The sequence below is a fragment of the Ostrinia nubilalis genome, chromosome 6, assembly GCF_963855985.1.
Source record: "Ostrinia nubilalis chromosome 6, ilOstNubi1.1, whole genome shotgun sequence".
Classification (NCBI taxonomy): domain Eukaryota; kingdom Metazoa; phylum Arthropoda; class Insecta; order Lepidoptera; family Crambidae; genus Ostrinia; species Ostrinia nubilalis.
The window spans coordinates 17,302,142-17,317,224 of NC_087093.1; the positions used below are offsets into that span (position 1 = coordinate 17,302,142).

General features: G+C 37.3%; 1 protein-coding gene across 1 annotated transcript; it reads left to right on the forward strand.

Moving 5' to 3' along the window:
• The first annotated feature begins 345 nt into the window (after positions 1–345).
• LOC135073000 (activating signal cointegrator 1 complex subunit 2 homolog) lies at positions 346–14,910 on the forward strand. The gene is made up of 6 exons (XM_063966998.1): positions 346–421; positions 5,753–5,874; positions 11,357–11,480; positions 11,863–11,991; positions 13,572–13,829; positions 14,514–14,910. The coding sequence occupies exons 1-6, from the start codon at positions 401–403 to the stop codon at positions 14,826–14,828; spliced, it is 969 nt and encodes a 322-aa protein (XP_063823068.1). The 5' UTR covers positions 346–400; the 3' UTR covers positions 14,829–14,910.
• Positions 14,911–15,083: the final 173 nt, after the last annotated feature.

Sequence of the window (15,083 nt, forward strand, 5' to 3'; positions counted from 1 at the left end):
AATATGTATAATATGTATGTATTTAATAAAAAAAAAGTATATAAGTAGTATATCCGTTAAGCTAGCACCCATAACACAAGCATTGAGTTGCTTACTTTGGGGCTAGCTGGCGCTGGGTGAAATTGTCCCAAGATTTATTTTATTTTTTTTATTTTTTTTTACAATTTAAAACTGGATTTGTAATACTTCTTCATATGAAACTAGATTGGCTTTTTAAGAGGAAATATGTTCTTTTAAAGAAGGGTGTTCCTTCAGAAGGTAAAAATCCTACTGTAGTTATTAATTCACCCTACAACAAAGCATCCCTTGCACCAAAAAAATCGGTGGCCAGTGAAAGGCCTCGCCCTGTGTTGTTGTATAAAAGAGTAGAGCGCGCGCGCCGCGCCTCCGATTTGTCGACATGGCGGCGCTAGCGAGATTGGTACGTTTGAATTGCTCTAAAATTAATTTTTTTACTTTTACAGGACACTGGCCGGAAAATTATTTCTTTTTGAAAATGTGACGTTTGATTGAAAACTTTTTCCGATTTTAATTTCTCTCATTTGAATTTTAAAAATCTTAATTCTTTTTTGTTTTCAATTGTCTTTGTTCAAGTGTTAATTAAGTTTTTTTTTTATCAGTGAAAGTGTTAATGAAAAGTTTCGTAAAAGTGAAAAGAATTACTTTGCGTTTGCGTGTGATAAAGTTGATTTAAAATGGTGTTACGGATATACTTAGTTCATATGACATTGTTTAGTGCAGTGCATTGTTTTCCACATTCATATCTTTCCGGTAAAGTTGGTTAACCTATCAAAATGGTGTAATTACTCATAATTTTTTAGACAAAATGGGTATAATAGCATTTTCATAAGATAAACTGGAGTATATCAAGTGACCTTAAAAATAATATGCCTCTAAAAGTGATAGTGGAAATAGGCTGAGTTTATCTAGACACTAAGGTTGTCTAGTTTGATAATGAGTGGTGGGGGAAGCCCCTCCTTAAAGCTTGTTACCACGTGAACTTACTGATAAAAATTTAAAGGCGTAAGTAACTGATTCGCTCATTATTAAATTGCCGGCTTTTTAACTGATTTTCTAACGATCAAAAGGCATTATTATTATACATCAAAACGATTTCTTTTTACTTGTATGTAAAATGTCTTAAGCGAATTATTTTATTTGGGTTTCATCATTGAGAAAGAAATTCACTTATCTCAGTGTGATTTTAACCCTACCACTGCTTCTGGGAAATAATGATGCAAGAAACAGTTCAAAAAACTCACTTTCGGTTTTTAAATTGAGATTTTTAGCTTGAGCGTGCTTAATCTTAATGAATATTAAGTTTATACTTAGTCATGTTCAATCAACGTTCAATTTAAAAAAAAATATAAATCTACCAAGTGTATTGTTATAATGTTAACAATGTTAACCATTTTAGGGTCAATATTTCATCTGTGGGTACATAATAGGGGCATACCTAATAATATGTATATTCTATAGGCATTAGGGTACCTACCTACCTACATAAGTTACAGTTCAAACTGTTAACAATGGCAGACATTTGAGACGTCATATTAATTTCAGGATCAATACGTCATCTGTGGGTACTTGGATATATAAAAATTTCCCACCTCTCGTTCCCACCACTGCAACTCCTGTGTAGCCAGGATCTACAGCTTGGATACTTGGATAGACCTAATATGTATATTCTATGGTCAATAAAGTCATTCAAGTACATAATACAATTCAAAGTGTCAGTCAAAAGCATGATTTGTGCAACTAAAGTGCCAAGCCTGCAAGGTACGGCCGTCGCGTTCTGTATCCCGCTGTTTGATGACGTAACTACAGCTTGAATAACTAATTAACTGCATTGTTGCTGATTAATTACCATAGTTATATGATAAGTTATCATTATATTGTATCTGGTTTGATGTAGAGATGTACAGTTCATAATATTGACCACAAACATTGGTAGGGTTGAAATGATTTATGTTTTTATATCAACAAAATTCATTTAGGTATCTATTATAGTGTTACAAATTAATCATTTTTGAAGGAATCTGAAAAAACTTTACACTTTAATTTATTTAAATTTTAAATGAAAAAAAGAATTGATCATACAATTAAGACAACAAAAGGAGAGTCTCTATATCACACTTTATGCTCTATTTTCTCGGGTTTCTTCATTCTTACATGCAGACATTTCACTTAATTTTTACCCGATTGCGCGACGCCTCCTGTGAAAATCTTGATAACATTACATATGAGTACCAGTATCAGACTTGAACATAAATGATCTTATTTCAATTATGTAGGGTTCCCATCTTCTCAAAGAGTCACCAACGCCAAGTTGACAGATTTATTGTCTCGGACCTTGTATGCCAGAATTGATATGAAATGTAATAATTTGATACAAATATGTAAAATAAGTCTCTGGTGAATGGCCGCGCGGCCTCTAAATACTCCAACCAGACCTGTCCCTTTGTTCACGACTTATGAGCTTCCGCTACGTCTAGCCTCCATTCGGAGCGAGCTTTTTCTTTTATGCATATCGAGCTTTTATGTCAACTTGATACACATACATATTAATGTGAGTTTTGCATCAATTTCCTATTATAAAGGTTAAATTAAAACAACCCAATGTCAATAGCAGGCGATGATTTATAACCATCAGTTAAATGCTCTATATAATAACCTAGTATAAACAGGGTATTTGGCGGAAGGTTAGACAAACTTCGTGGGTGTATACTATAGGTAAGGGCATTTTGAGAATACAAGTTAGCCCATACGCCCAAAAAACTGTCCATAATGTAATGAAACTTTAAAATCTTTTACATTTTTAATATATATTGTGTGTCTGTCTACTTACGCTGAAGTTTAAAAATAAAACAGTATTTAATTGAATTAACAGTTGAAGGTTACTATAACAATAGCTAACTCCTAAGCACCCAAATAAAAAGTAAAACAATTTGACACGTAAAGGCATCAATGCGTAAACTTTCAACATTTAGCTTCGGTCCAAGTGTAAAGCTTACATTATCTATTATAAATTGTTCCTTTACAATGCTCGTAATACAAGAATTATGTAAAATACCATAAAGAAACTCATCTTTAGTCTGCTTCATGCAAAAAAATACAATAATGATAAAATTACGTTAAAAATTGGTTTGTGTCGCGAAACGAAATGTCTGAAGTTTCTAGATTTTTTTAGTTGAAGAAACAAAGGTACTAAGTAGATGAACTAATAATACTCCAATAGAAATCAAACTAAATGTACTTATTATTAACAATAAATCCTAATTATAATAACCAACCCTTGGTAATCGAAATAAATTCTTGAATCTTTGTCTTCTTATCATGATTTATTATTATTTCGAAAATTTTGCCGTTTGTATTTTGCACCACATTTTTTCATTTACTATACATTTATAGTTTACGTAACTCACAAACCACTTGTAGTGTCAAGGCCATCTCTGTTTGGTTGTTTCACGGATTAGCCAACTCGTAATTGGACCATTTCTTGCTGGCACAATGCTAAACGAACTATTTGTAAGATATCATGTTTATACACCACAAAATGTACGTAATTCTTTCATTTTCGCTCTACATGTAAGTTTATAACAACTAATACGCAATACGCCATAATTGATTTAATGAAATTCCGCTCTACTTAATTTGGACACTTGTTTTATAAGGTTCGATAAATTTACTTTTATAGCGTGGCGTACGGTCGACAATGTTACTTTACAATTTTGTTGCAAATATCGTTTTTTAGGTACAAGTGATTAATAGGTTTCAGGTTTCAGGTGTTTAGCTTGGTGTACCATCGTCTTACCAACCTTAACTTTTACATTAAATGCCACTGGACACATTATACACCCTTGTACTAGACCAATAAAATGACCAACCTAAACTATTTACGTACATCACGGATGTTTCACTATCACATATTATTCGATTACAATAAAAGCAGACATAATAGATCAAACCGATAAATTACGCTTGGTAAATATTACAAATAAAGTACAATAGCCGACTCTTTGAAAGGCCTCATTGAAATCAATTGATCAGTACTCAACAATGGGTGACTATCCCTGGTGATCCCAATACATAAGCAGTATTGACTTTTACGGAGTGATTGCCAAATACGTGGTTTTTATTCGATGTTAGTGACAAAATTGTTCAGCTCCAGAAAATCTCTTTTACAAATAATGTAACTCTATATCTACTGGTGAAATATCAGTAGTTTCAGATATTACCACCTACCTACAAACTTCCTAACTTAACCTCTTTTTTGCACTCACCAATACTTTAGTTAATATTAATAATATTATGGATAATAATGTAAAATAATTAAGCAACTTGGTAAAAATTTGGTAAAGCAGAAATCTTATTTGTTATCTTAATAAAGTAATTAAATGCAATTGGTAATTGGTGTTATTGGCACAAGTAACTTATTTAACGACTCACTTTTAAAGGCATGTAGGTATTCCCCTTTTTGATTCTGATTGAATGCGGAACATGAAATGATTTTTGAAATTAATTTCTGGGGCATCAACGCGACAAATGACCGGTGTGGAAAGCGTTACGGTCGCGTTGCTGGGCGCAGATAGTGTTTCAACAGGCACTACATTAGGTCATTCGTAACGTCTGTTTATAGGTGTATTATTACAAAATGCAGGGCAGATCGGTTTATAACGACACGAAAGGTGCCTTTGTTTTTATCGAATTTGCATGTTTAGCATGCTATGGAGTGTTATGTTTTTGCTAAGCTATGATATGATACATTACCCTATATTATAAAATTTGTTCTTACACATCTATGCGTGCTATTTTTAGCACTAAAGCTTTCAGACGACATTCAAATATTTTAAGATGTATGAAAAAGAAAACAGAAGAAAATGGTTCTGTTACTTTTATAATTTTCACGGTTTAGTGAGCAAAATATTTTAATAATAACTTTCTTAACTGCTAACATGCGGCTATTGCTATTGTTATTAATAGTGAACAGACTTTTACACAGCCATTTATTACTTTCTGGTGAAACAATTTGATTACACGCTCCAAAAACCTGCACGTGAATTCAAGTCATGGTTCTGTCACATACCTACTTTATTTTGTTATACGGTAGCTTGTTACTTTCCTAAATAAGACATAAATTAATCAATTTTTGAAACACGTTGACATTTTGTTACACATAAAAGTAACTCGTTTTAGTCCCTAATTACGGCAAACTTAGGGTGGATTCGACCAAACAAGAGTAAATTTTAATCTCAGAATAAATCGACAGTTATGACAGTTTTAGTATCGGAAATATGTCAATTTTGCGTTATACCAGGAGTTATTCTCGGATAAAAGTTTGATCGAATCGGGCCTTAATAATGTAAGAAAATAATAACCAAGAACTAGAATCCTATCCTACTAATATTATAAATTGCGAAAGTTTGGATGTCTGGATGTCTGAATAGATGTTTGTTACTCTTTCATGCAAAAACTACTGAACGGATTTTGATGAAATTTTACAGTATTATTCTTTATAACCTGGAATAACATATAGGTTATAATTTATGACAATCTGTGACTAACAAATTTCACGCAGGTGAAGCCGCGGGCAAAAGGTAGTTGGCAATAAATCATTCAGTGATTTGATTTATCTAAACTAAATCTTATTTTTTTTCCTTTTAGTTACTTCTGTAACTTCTGTCTTTAGTTAAGGTACCCAGTAGGCTGCCTTGTATGCATATCTTGCTAATTTACCGTCAATCAATTACAGGTGGTGTTATGTTTGGTGGCGTGCGCATGCGCACAGTACCAGGAGGAGCGCTCGCCGCGGTACATAGCGTCCGAGTCCAAGAACCCTTCCACACCCGTGCCTATCCTCAAGCAGATTAACAGGTGAGCATAAAAGACCTGTCAAGAAGACCGTCTAAGACTAGGCACAGACCACCGACTTTTAGTTGGCCGAAAGTTGAATCAGTTGTGACTGAGTTTGTTGCGGCGCTTCTTCTCAGCACTTGCCAAATGTTGGTCTCGAAGCGCTGGTAGGGTAAAAAGATTATGAGACATGTAGAGGCTCCTTAAGAGCAAAATGACGATTTGTAAGAACTATTTATTAGTCTAAACAAATAAAGAAATTTTGACTTTGACTTTGGGCTGTTAATCATTATGGAGGTATGAGTCATTGAGAGTACACACATTACACCGATTGATTCTTTTTACAAAAAATCGGGCCCAACTATCGGCCGACTAAAAGTCGATGGTCTGCGCCTAGGCTTAATCTTCTAGAAGGCCTGGGAATTTAAAACTTTCTTAATGTACTTGTTCATCATCATCATTATCAACAGCCCTTTACAGTCCACTGCTGGACTATGAGCCTCTTCCACTATAGTGGAGGGTTTTGCCATAATCTCCACGCTTGGCAGGCGGGTTGGAGATCGCAGTTTCAAAGATTGATGTTTTTCAGAGAGCGCTGCTGCCCGTTCTCTGTTTGATGTGTAGTCCCTAAGTCGCCTCTTACGACACCCGTAGGAAGAGTAGGGGTTGGCTTATGTACTTGTTCAATATATTTTAATTAGGCACGTATTTACTCCGCCATTTTCTGTGATTGATAGCTTATGTCACGTATTAATTAACCGAAGTTCGCCAAGCCAGAGGGATACGTTCTGAAATGAAAATTGAGATTTGTGTGTAAGATAGATAAGTTATTATTGGCGGTATGAATTTTGTTGGGACAGCTAGTTGCTAAATAAAAGAAGAATGCCCAGTGGGAAAAAGGAGTATACCTGTTGGCCATAATATTATGCCAACAATGCGTTCTTTCCTAATTCAGGCTACAGTGAACAGAGGCGATGAAAGTTTAGAAATACTAATTGTGGTTAAACCGAAAGAAAAGCATAGCATGGTCGTTCGCAAACAAGATGGATCGATCTAGTGAAAGAATCATCTTCTTCGAATTCTTGTAAAGACTTTAAATAGACAAGAAAAAATTGGTTAAATTGCACAAATAAATGTTACAACTTAAAATAATGCATACAAAATGCGCACATAAATAATGACGTTTTATCAGCCTCATCAAAGGATATAGGTACGAGAATGAGTGTTATTTTTAGCAACAGCCTTCGCATGTCTTGCTGCACAATCAAAAACTTAGCTTAATTAACTTTATTAATATTTCAGTCTCAGGATTGCATGTCTAGTGCATTAAGAACTACGAGTTTTTAAATTTCACGTGTCTGGATGCTTTCAATACTCTTCCTCGCTATTTTGATTTCCCAAATACCTACTTAATGAAAAGTCTAAACTTTATCTTAATTGTATTTGAGTCAAAGGTACCAATAGGCCTCAATATTATACTTAACAGACAAACTGGAGCAGTTAGGAAATTAGACCTGTTGTACTTGAATAACTGATAACAAAATCCTACTTAGGCAAAGTCGTTCGTAAGGGTCCGTGGCCGAGTCCCCCTGTGTTCGACGCACCCGTGGTCGACGCCCCCGGTCAGATAGAAGCAATTTTTAATCAAATGTACAGTCAGTCACAAAAATATTTATAAACGAATAAATATTTATACTGATCGTACAAATAAATGTTTAATATTATTTCACCATAGTGATACCTAAAAATATAACCCTTTACACACGACGATATACGTATGTGAGAGTAACTTTGAAAAAATCTCATGCCCATGTAAACTTGTTTTTGCGGCCGCAATCGGCAGCGATCGCTCGTGAGAGATATTTACTCGCACACAGTGCCACTCATTTAGTGTTGGGACCTGTCAGTGCTCATTTACTCGGACTTAATGTTGACTGCATTTTTTGGTACGAGAGGCGGCCAGTGTAAATATTGATTTTATGTGGTTATTGTTGTTTTCGGATAAGTGTTATAGTTTTATTTTATTACGGAAACAGTGATTATCCGAATGGAATACTTTTATTGTTATTTCATTGCATAAATTAATAATTATTACTACCAAAAAATTAAGTCGCACGATCGTAGCTGGTCGGTCAAACCTCCAAAAGTTGATTGAAAACTATTTTATTTGTTATTTGATATTATGGCTTAGTGCTTAGTTGTTTTTCAATTTTAGTGTATCCTAAATATGAAGGATGTGTCGTAGCATTATTTGGAAACGCAACCGACTATAAAATTAAAGATTTTTATGACTAAAAAGACCGGGAAACACAATTTCGGGTTTTTACGGACTTTGAAGAGTAGAATACCAAATATGAAAGCTCAGGAGACGAAGTAGACCCTGAACATGAATCAGCAAGGCTGGTCAGACATTTTAAAAATACTATGTGGCAAGCAAAAGCTGAAACAAAAGCCACGTCCGCAACAAAATACAGGGTCAATTTGGAAGAAAATTCAAACAAATTGAATTCGTACTCCAACTGAGTATCTCAATTGATTATTTTAATGACAGAGATGGCTAGGTGTACAAACTTGCAGTACATGCGTTAAATCGATAAAGAATTAAAAACTATTAGAACCAAAATTGCTATAGTGTTCTGTGCACATATTTTCATGAGATGCCTTCCGGACCCATGTTTGCATATGTACTGACACACTAGTATAAAAAATAGGGGCATATTGCTAACAAAATAGTTCATAACCGATTTGTACACACACGACATTCCCTTTATGTATTTTACCATGACCAACTAGCAGAAACAGAACAAGACAACCGCTTTGGAAGGTGCAACCCATGATAAATGATGGATCAATATACCTGCAAAGAGGTCCATCTTATTATTCAATCGTTGAACGATATGAGTGGTGTAGATATTCTGGACTAACAAATGGAATGCAACCACACCTTTATTACAAGATAATAGGGTTTGAAAGTTCTAGTTTAAATTTTGGAACTGGCAGTTGTTAATTCGCGGCGGCTTTAGAAAATTGATTGCACAGCTAATGGTTATTCAAAAAAAGACATTTTAGCATTACTAGATTTTCGTTTCAGCATAGCTGAGGCTTTAAACAGATATCCTAATAAAGAGCATCGTGTCGAAAATTTACTAAACGACTCGAAATCCATAAACAATATAATATAGACTTTTAAGGTCAGAAGGCAAATAATAACACAGATGAGAACGATTACCTGGCTAAAAAGCACCGAGGTGTTACATGTTGGAAGGATGTTCTAGCTGGTCAAAAATTAAATGTGCTAAGTGAGATGTTTACCTGTGCCTTTCTCGCAAAAAAGCTGTTTCCAGTCATATCATCTTAAGCCATAAAAATGACATTTATTTCTTTATTATTAATTATAAAGTAATTTTGTTCTATTTTACAATCTCTTAATAATCATCTCGGACTTCATATTTGGTACCAACCAAACTAATAAAGGTTTTTACTTTGCAAGTTTGTCAAAAGGTGGATATTTTTTAATTAATTAGTTTTTTGTAAGACAATTTGCTAAAAGAGGTTTATTTGCTTGTTAAATTATAGCTTACTCTTTACTTATAGGGGTCTCTCACTAAATGAATACGTATGTGCTCATAAATTAGTAGTTTTCATTAAATAAATTAACTAAATAGTATAACACTCACTATCGTGAGACTAACAAATTATACCGAAGCCTCACTATCGTGAGGGCATACTTTCAGGAAAACTGAAAATCCAAAATTTTTTAAAGTATTTTTCTAATCTTATTTAAACTCTAAAATAACCCCTAAGTAAAGTTTTATTAAAATATTGACACTTTTTTATTCTCGTGTGTAAAGGGATAATAGGTTTTATTTTAACCTATCATATTTTATCATAGTTTTTATTTACCTATAATAACATGTAAATCGTTTTACCTAATCAAAATAATTGTAACAATCAGTCTTTAAAATAACTCTACTCTCTCTACATTTAACTAACTACAAATAAAAGTTTTAATTATAAAAGTTTTAAGTATTTTTTACAAAAAAATAAATACATCATTTTAAATAGCGTCAAACATGCATGGTTTTCGTTGACTGTACTTAGTGCAAAAGCCGAAAAAAATATGATATTAAATTTATTTAAATCGGGGTCTTCAACCACGGGTGCGTTGAATACTGGGGGACTCGGCCACGGACCCTGAGCTACAAGCTCAGCGCTGATTTTCAGACTGGCCCTGAAAATGGTCGGTTGGGTTGGGAGGATAGTGTGTTTTTTTGAGGCACATGTTAATTTTCTGTGGCGGTGTAGGTGTTTGAGTGTTTTCTAAGTGTTTTGTGTTGTTGTTTGGTGTTATTAGGTGTTTTGTGTTTTTTTAATAATCGAAATGCAAGTTAGGGTGTGTGTTTCGTGCGTTGGCGCTGTGGGGGTTTTGCATAGACCAGTGACTTCTTCCGTTGCTCAACAAGTAAGTGGGAGCGGACAAGTTGTTTGAACTTATAAAGTGGCATTGGTTGTAAAATGATGTATTTAATTTTTTGTTAAAAATACTTAAAACTTTTATTTGTAGTTAGTTAAACGTAGAGAGAGTAGATTTATTTTAAAGACTGATTGTTACAATTATTTTGATTAGGTAAAACGATTTACATGTTATTATAGGTAAATAAAACCTATTATATTTTTAGGTATCACTATGGTAAAATAATATTAAACATTTATTTGTACGATCAGTATAAATATTTATTCGTTTATAAATATTTTTGTGACTGACTGTACATTTGATTAAAAATTGCTTTTATCTGACCGGGGGTGTCGACCACGGGTGCGTCGAACACAGGGGGACTCGGCCACGGACCCGTTCGTAAAGTGGTTTGGCGGCTTGAACTTATATTTATAACCTTTGCGGATTTGGTAGTAGGAACTTAATTATTTTTTGTGTAATAGATTTCTACTTCGTTATCAAAATGTCACATGTCCGCACGATACTCAATCTAATTGCCAATTTGTAGTTTATAGGAATGTCACAACTATTTTTGTTGTTTTTGTCCCATAGACACCCCTATGGGCGGCGATAATCACTTACCACCAGTGGGCAGAGTGTGAGTTTGTGTGTAAATGTATGAAAGTTTTAGTTCTTGACGTTTCCGTTAGGGGCGCTGTACAGTCCTGGATCTGTCAATAGGCCGTATAGGCCGGGGCCAGATTTCAGATGACGCTTACTCGATTTCAGAAGATAAAAGTTAAATAAAGATCAAACCCCACCCTAGCTACGGGCGACAAAACTGTAAATCCGCCACTGGCGCTGTACAATCCGTCATACATTTTAATGCCATTTGTTCGAGATTTCTCATTTCATCAATTCCCGGTCGAGGCCCCTACACCATTTTTTGATTGAGTTGAGTTTGTAAACATGTAAACTCACACTAGGCCCTCTGGGGATTCGTTTGTTAATTTGCCTCCTGTCCCATTTTTTTTCAAGTGGTTACATAAATCCTTCCCAATGTTCCAGGCACAACGAGGATGGCTCCTACACGTACGGGTACGAAGCAGCTGACGGCTCCTTCAAGATCGAGACCAAGTCGCCCGCCGGAGAGGTCAAGGGCAAGTACGGATACAAGGACGACACTGGCAAGGTGAGTCTTAAACTTAACTTACAAATAAGAACAGTTGGCTGTTGGCTAGTTGATATCATTGCTGAAGAATTTCAAGCTAGATCTTTTTTTAAATATTACACTTGACTCTAGCCCTGAAAACCTAGTTAGTTTCAGACTGAAAACTATACTCAATTAAGGTCGTGAACTAGTAGAATCCCTTTATTCCGTTCTACTTAAATGCAGTAGCATAATATCATTAGGATATCGTATTGCTCCGGCAGAGTAAAACACGACTAAGGGAATATGTGAACGTCAGGCCCCTATTCCATCCCATCTAGTCAGGGTGGAGAGTGGAATTCCTTTTTTTTGCCTCTCGTAAAATAGGAGAGGAAACTAAATTCGAGTGATATGATGATTGCAGCTGCGAGTGATCGAGTACGGAGCCAACAAGTACGGCTTCCAGCCGGCCGGCGAGGGCATCACCGTCGCGCCGCCCACGCTCGTCGACGAATCCACCAGGGACGAGGGACTGAGGCCACAAAAATCTCAGGTAATGTAAATAAATAAATAAATGTGCGGAGCCAACAAGGCTTCACGGTTGTAGCTGCGAGTGAGTACGGAGCTAATAAGGGACTGGCCTTATAAGTCACAGACTTAATAAGTCACAGGCCTCAGAAGTCACAGGCCTCATAAGTCACAGGCCTCATAAGTCACAGGCCTCATAAGTCACAGGCCTCATAAGTCACAGGCCTCATAAGTCACAGACTTATTAAGTCATAGGCCTCATAAGCCACAGACCGCAGAAGGTTCCGGTAAAGAATCATTGGTACCTATAGTTTAGTTGTAGCAGCGAGTGAGAATTCATGGAGCCAATAAGGACGGTTTCTAGCCCACACTCGTGCTCGTTAATTAGTCCACGCGGGACGAGAGACTGGGACCTCAGAAGCCTCAGGTAAATGTCATTGTATAGTTGTAGCTGTGAGTGAGTACGGAGCCAACAAGTACGGTTTTCAGCCGGCCGGCGAGGGCATCACCGTCGCGCCGCCCACGCTCGTCGACGAGTCCACCAGGGACGAGGGACTGAGGCCACAGAAATCTCAGGTAATGTGTCACTCAAAATAACCCACACTAAGAAAGTTCGACTTCTTCTTGTGTCGACAACAAACCTACACAGCGTCGGCCCAAAACTCCGCCACAAGAATGGCGTAGTCAGTAGCCTTCATTAAATCTTCCTGCGTGCAGTTGTTTGGGCACGCAGGGCACGACATCATGTGCTTCGTCGACTTGGGAACCAAACCACACCTGCACTCCAAGTTCGACGATCGACGACGATCTGGTTAAGGTCGCAGGAAGTGCCTGGATGCGGGTAGCCCAGGACCGGTCGTTGTGGAAATACTTGGTGGAGGCCTTTTCCAGCAGTGGACGTCCTTCGGCTAAAACGAACGAACGATTCTATTCAATCTTCCTACTTAAACTAACTTAAAAAACCAAAATGGCGCAGCGACCCTGTTCTTCGCCGCCTTTCGCTAGTTATCGACATGGGGATCTTTCTATTTATTTAGTTGCAAATTATCACCAAATCTACGAAACAAACGATGCGGGCAGCGCAGGACCGTTCATTGTGGAAAACCTTGGGGGAGGCCTTTGTCCAGCAGTGGACGTCATTTGGCTGAAACGACTACGAAACATAGGGCGACCTGATCTTTTCATCTCATTTTGTAAATAGATTTTGTAGATAGATACATTAACCGTTGTGGTCTCGATAATAAAACTTTGTTTCGCATGCTATACCTACACGCAGACGTAAGAAGGCTTTAAGCACTGCGTAGCCTGGTATCAAGCTTTTCAGAAAAAAGCTTTTAAAACGTCTTGAATCTACCAACTTAAATTATTTTCTGACATACGATTATGTGGGAGAATGACTAGCTAAGGATGCACAATCGGAGGCCCGCGGATCTCATGTGGCTCCCTGAGAATGCAAAATAGCTAATCAACCTTTAATTAGTTGTTTTTATTTACTGCGGCCCGCTTTTAGCTGGCCCTGAAAGACAGACAGTGGCCCCTGATCCTAGTAAGTCTGTACATTCTTGCACAAGACTCATTTTAACTTAACTTTTCTTCACCTTCCAGGGAGGCAACCGCAACCAGTACCGCGCGCCTGCACCGCAACAGTCCATAGACTACGACTACAACGACGAGCCCGCGCCGCGCCCCGCTCCCCGTCCCGCGCCCGCCCCCGCCTACCGCGCGCCGCAGCCGCGCCCGCAACCGCCACCGCAACCGCAGTACAGGCCGCAACCGCAACCGCAGCAGCAGTACAGGCCAGCGCCGCAGCCGCAGCAGCAGTATAGACCCCCGCCCCAGTCTGCGGCACCAGCTCCCCCTAAGGTAAAGGACTGTCATGTATTCATCTGTATTCCTATTCGTCTATTAGTCAAATTCATGAATTCCAGGGAATCCGTCGTCAACTACTTATCCTGTGTGTACCATTGTGTTTTTTTTGGTAGTGAGTGTTATTGAGATGCACTTGCAATGGAAGCTAGTGGAGTACTCCATTTGCAGTGCGGTGATTTAGTTTGTGAATTATGATGGTTGTGTAAAGTGACTCCTGTAATATTTGTAGCAATAACATTCAAAGTTGATGTCACGTTCATTTGTTAGCAGGCGTCAACTCAATGAACTTACTTACCTGACCGTTTACTTAATTTCTAATCTGAAACTACCTACATTCAAATAGTAAATACCTTTAATGATGATAGTACAGTTTCAATTCAGAATATCAACCGTCAAGATACCCCGACAGCATGTAAAGTAACCTAGAATAAACTTAACACAAGTAGGGCTCCATAGACGTTACTCGTATCCAGCATGAATTAACTGCCCCAACAAAATTTTTTGTCCAAACATCAACTATTCAAGTTTTTCTTCCCTAAAAGCCTTGTCTTGACGATTAGTGGAGCTCTAAATATAATCGGTTAATCGGTCAAGCTTTAGCGAGACTATACTAACAGCTATTGGTTTTTAATAAATACCTACAGAAGATCAAAATTAACCTCATATTCCTTTTCACAGCCAACCTTCTTCGCGGGCGCCGCTCCCGCCCCCGCCCCAGCCCAAGACAACAATAACTTCTTCAACCCAGAACCCCAACAAAGGCAATACAAGCAGCAGGACTTCAGGCCCGCGCCCCAATTCGCGCCCAAGCCCCAAATAGAGTACGCTCAGGACTTCGCCCCTGCCCCTCCTCAGCCCAGATACAACCAGAACCAGTTCCCTCAGCAAAGGAACCAGCAACCATTCTCCATGCTCGACCAACTCCTGAAGGAGTATGCTCTACCGTCAGGCGGCGCGGCGCCCCTCCACGATATCACCTTCGGATCCTACTAGAAAACCGATCCTACTAGGTTAAGGCCATCTCACTCTTTGTAAATATGTAGCATATTTTTTTATTAAAACTAAATAGAGTTACCTTTATGTGTTTGATTTTATAACAACCTGTTTCATAAAATTATCTTGCCAGTCAGATGTAAACTAAAACTTTTGGTTTACAACTCATGGATATAGAAATATCTGGCAGATAAATTCATTGATAACCTGCATATAACGTTGTGTGTGGAACCTAAATAACTATCTGTACATTAT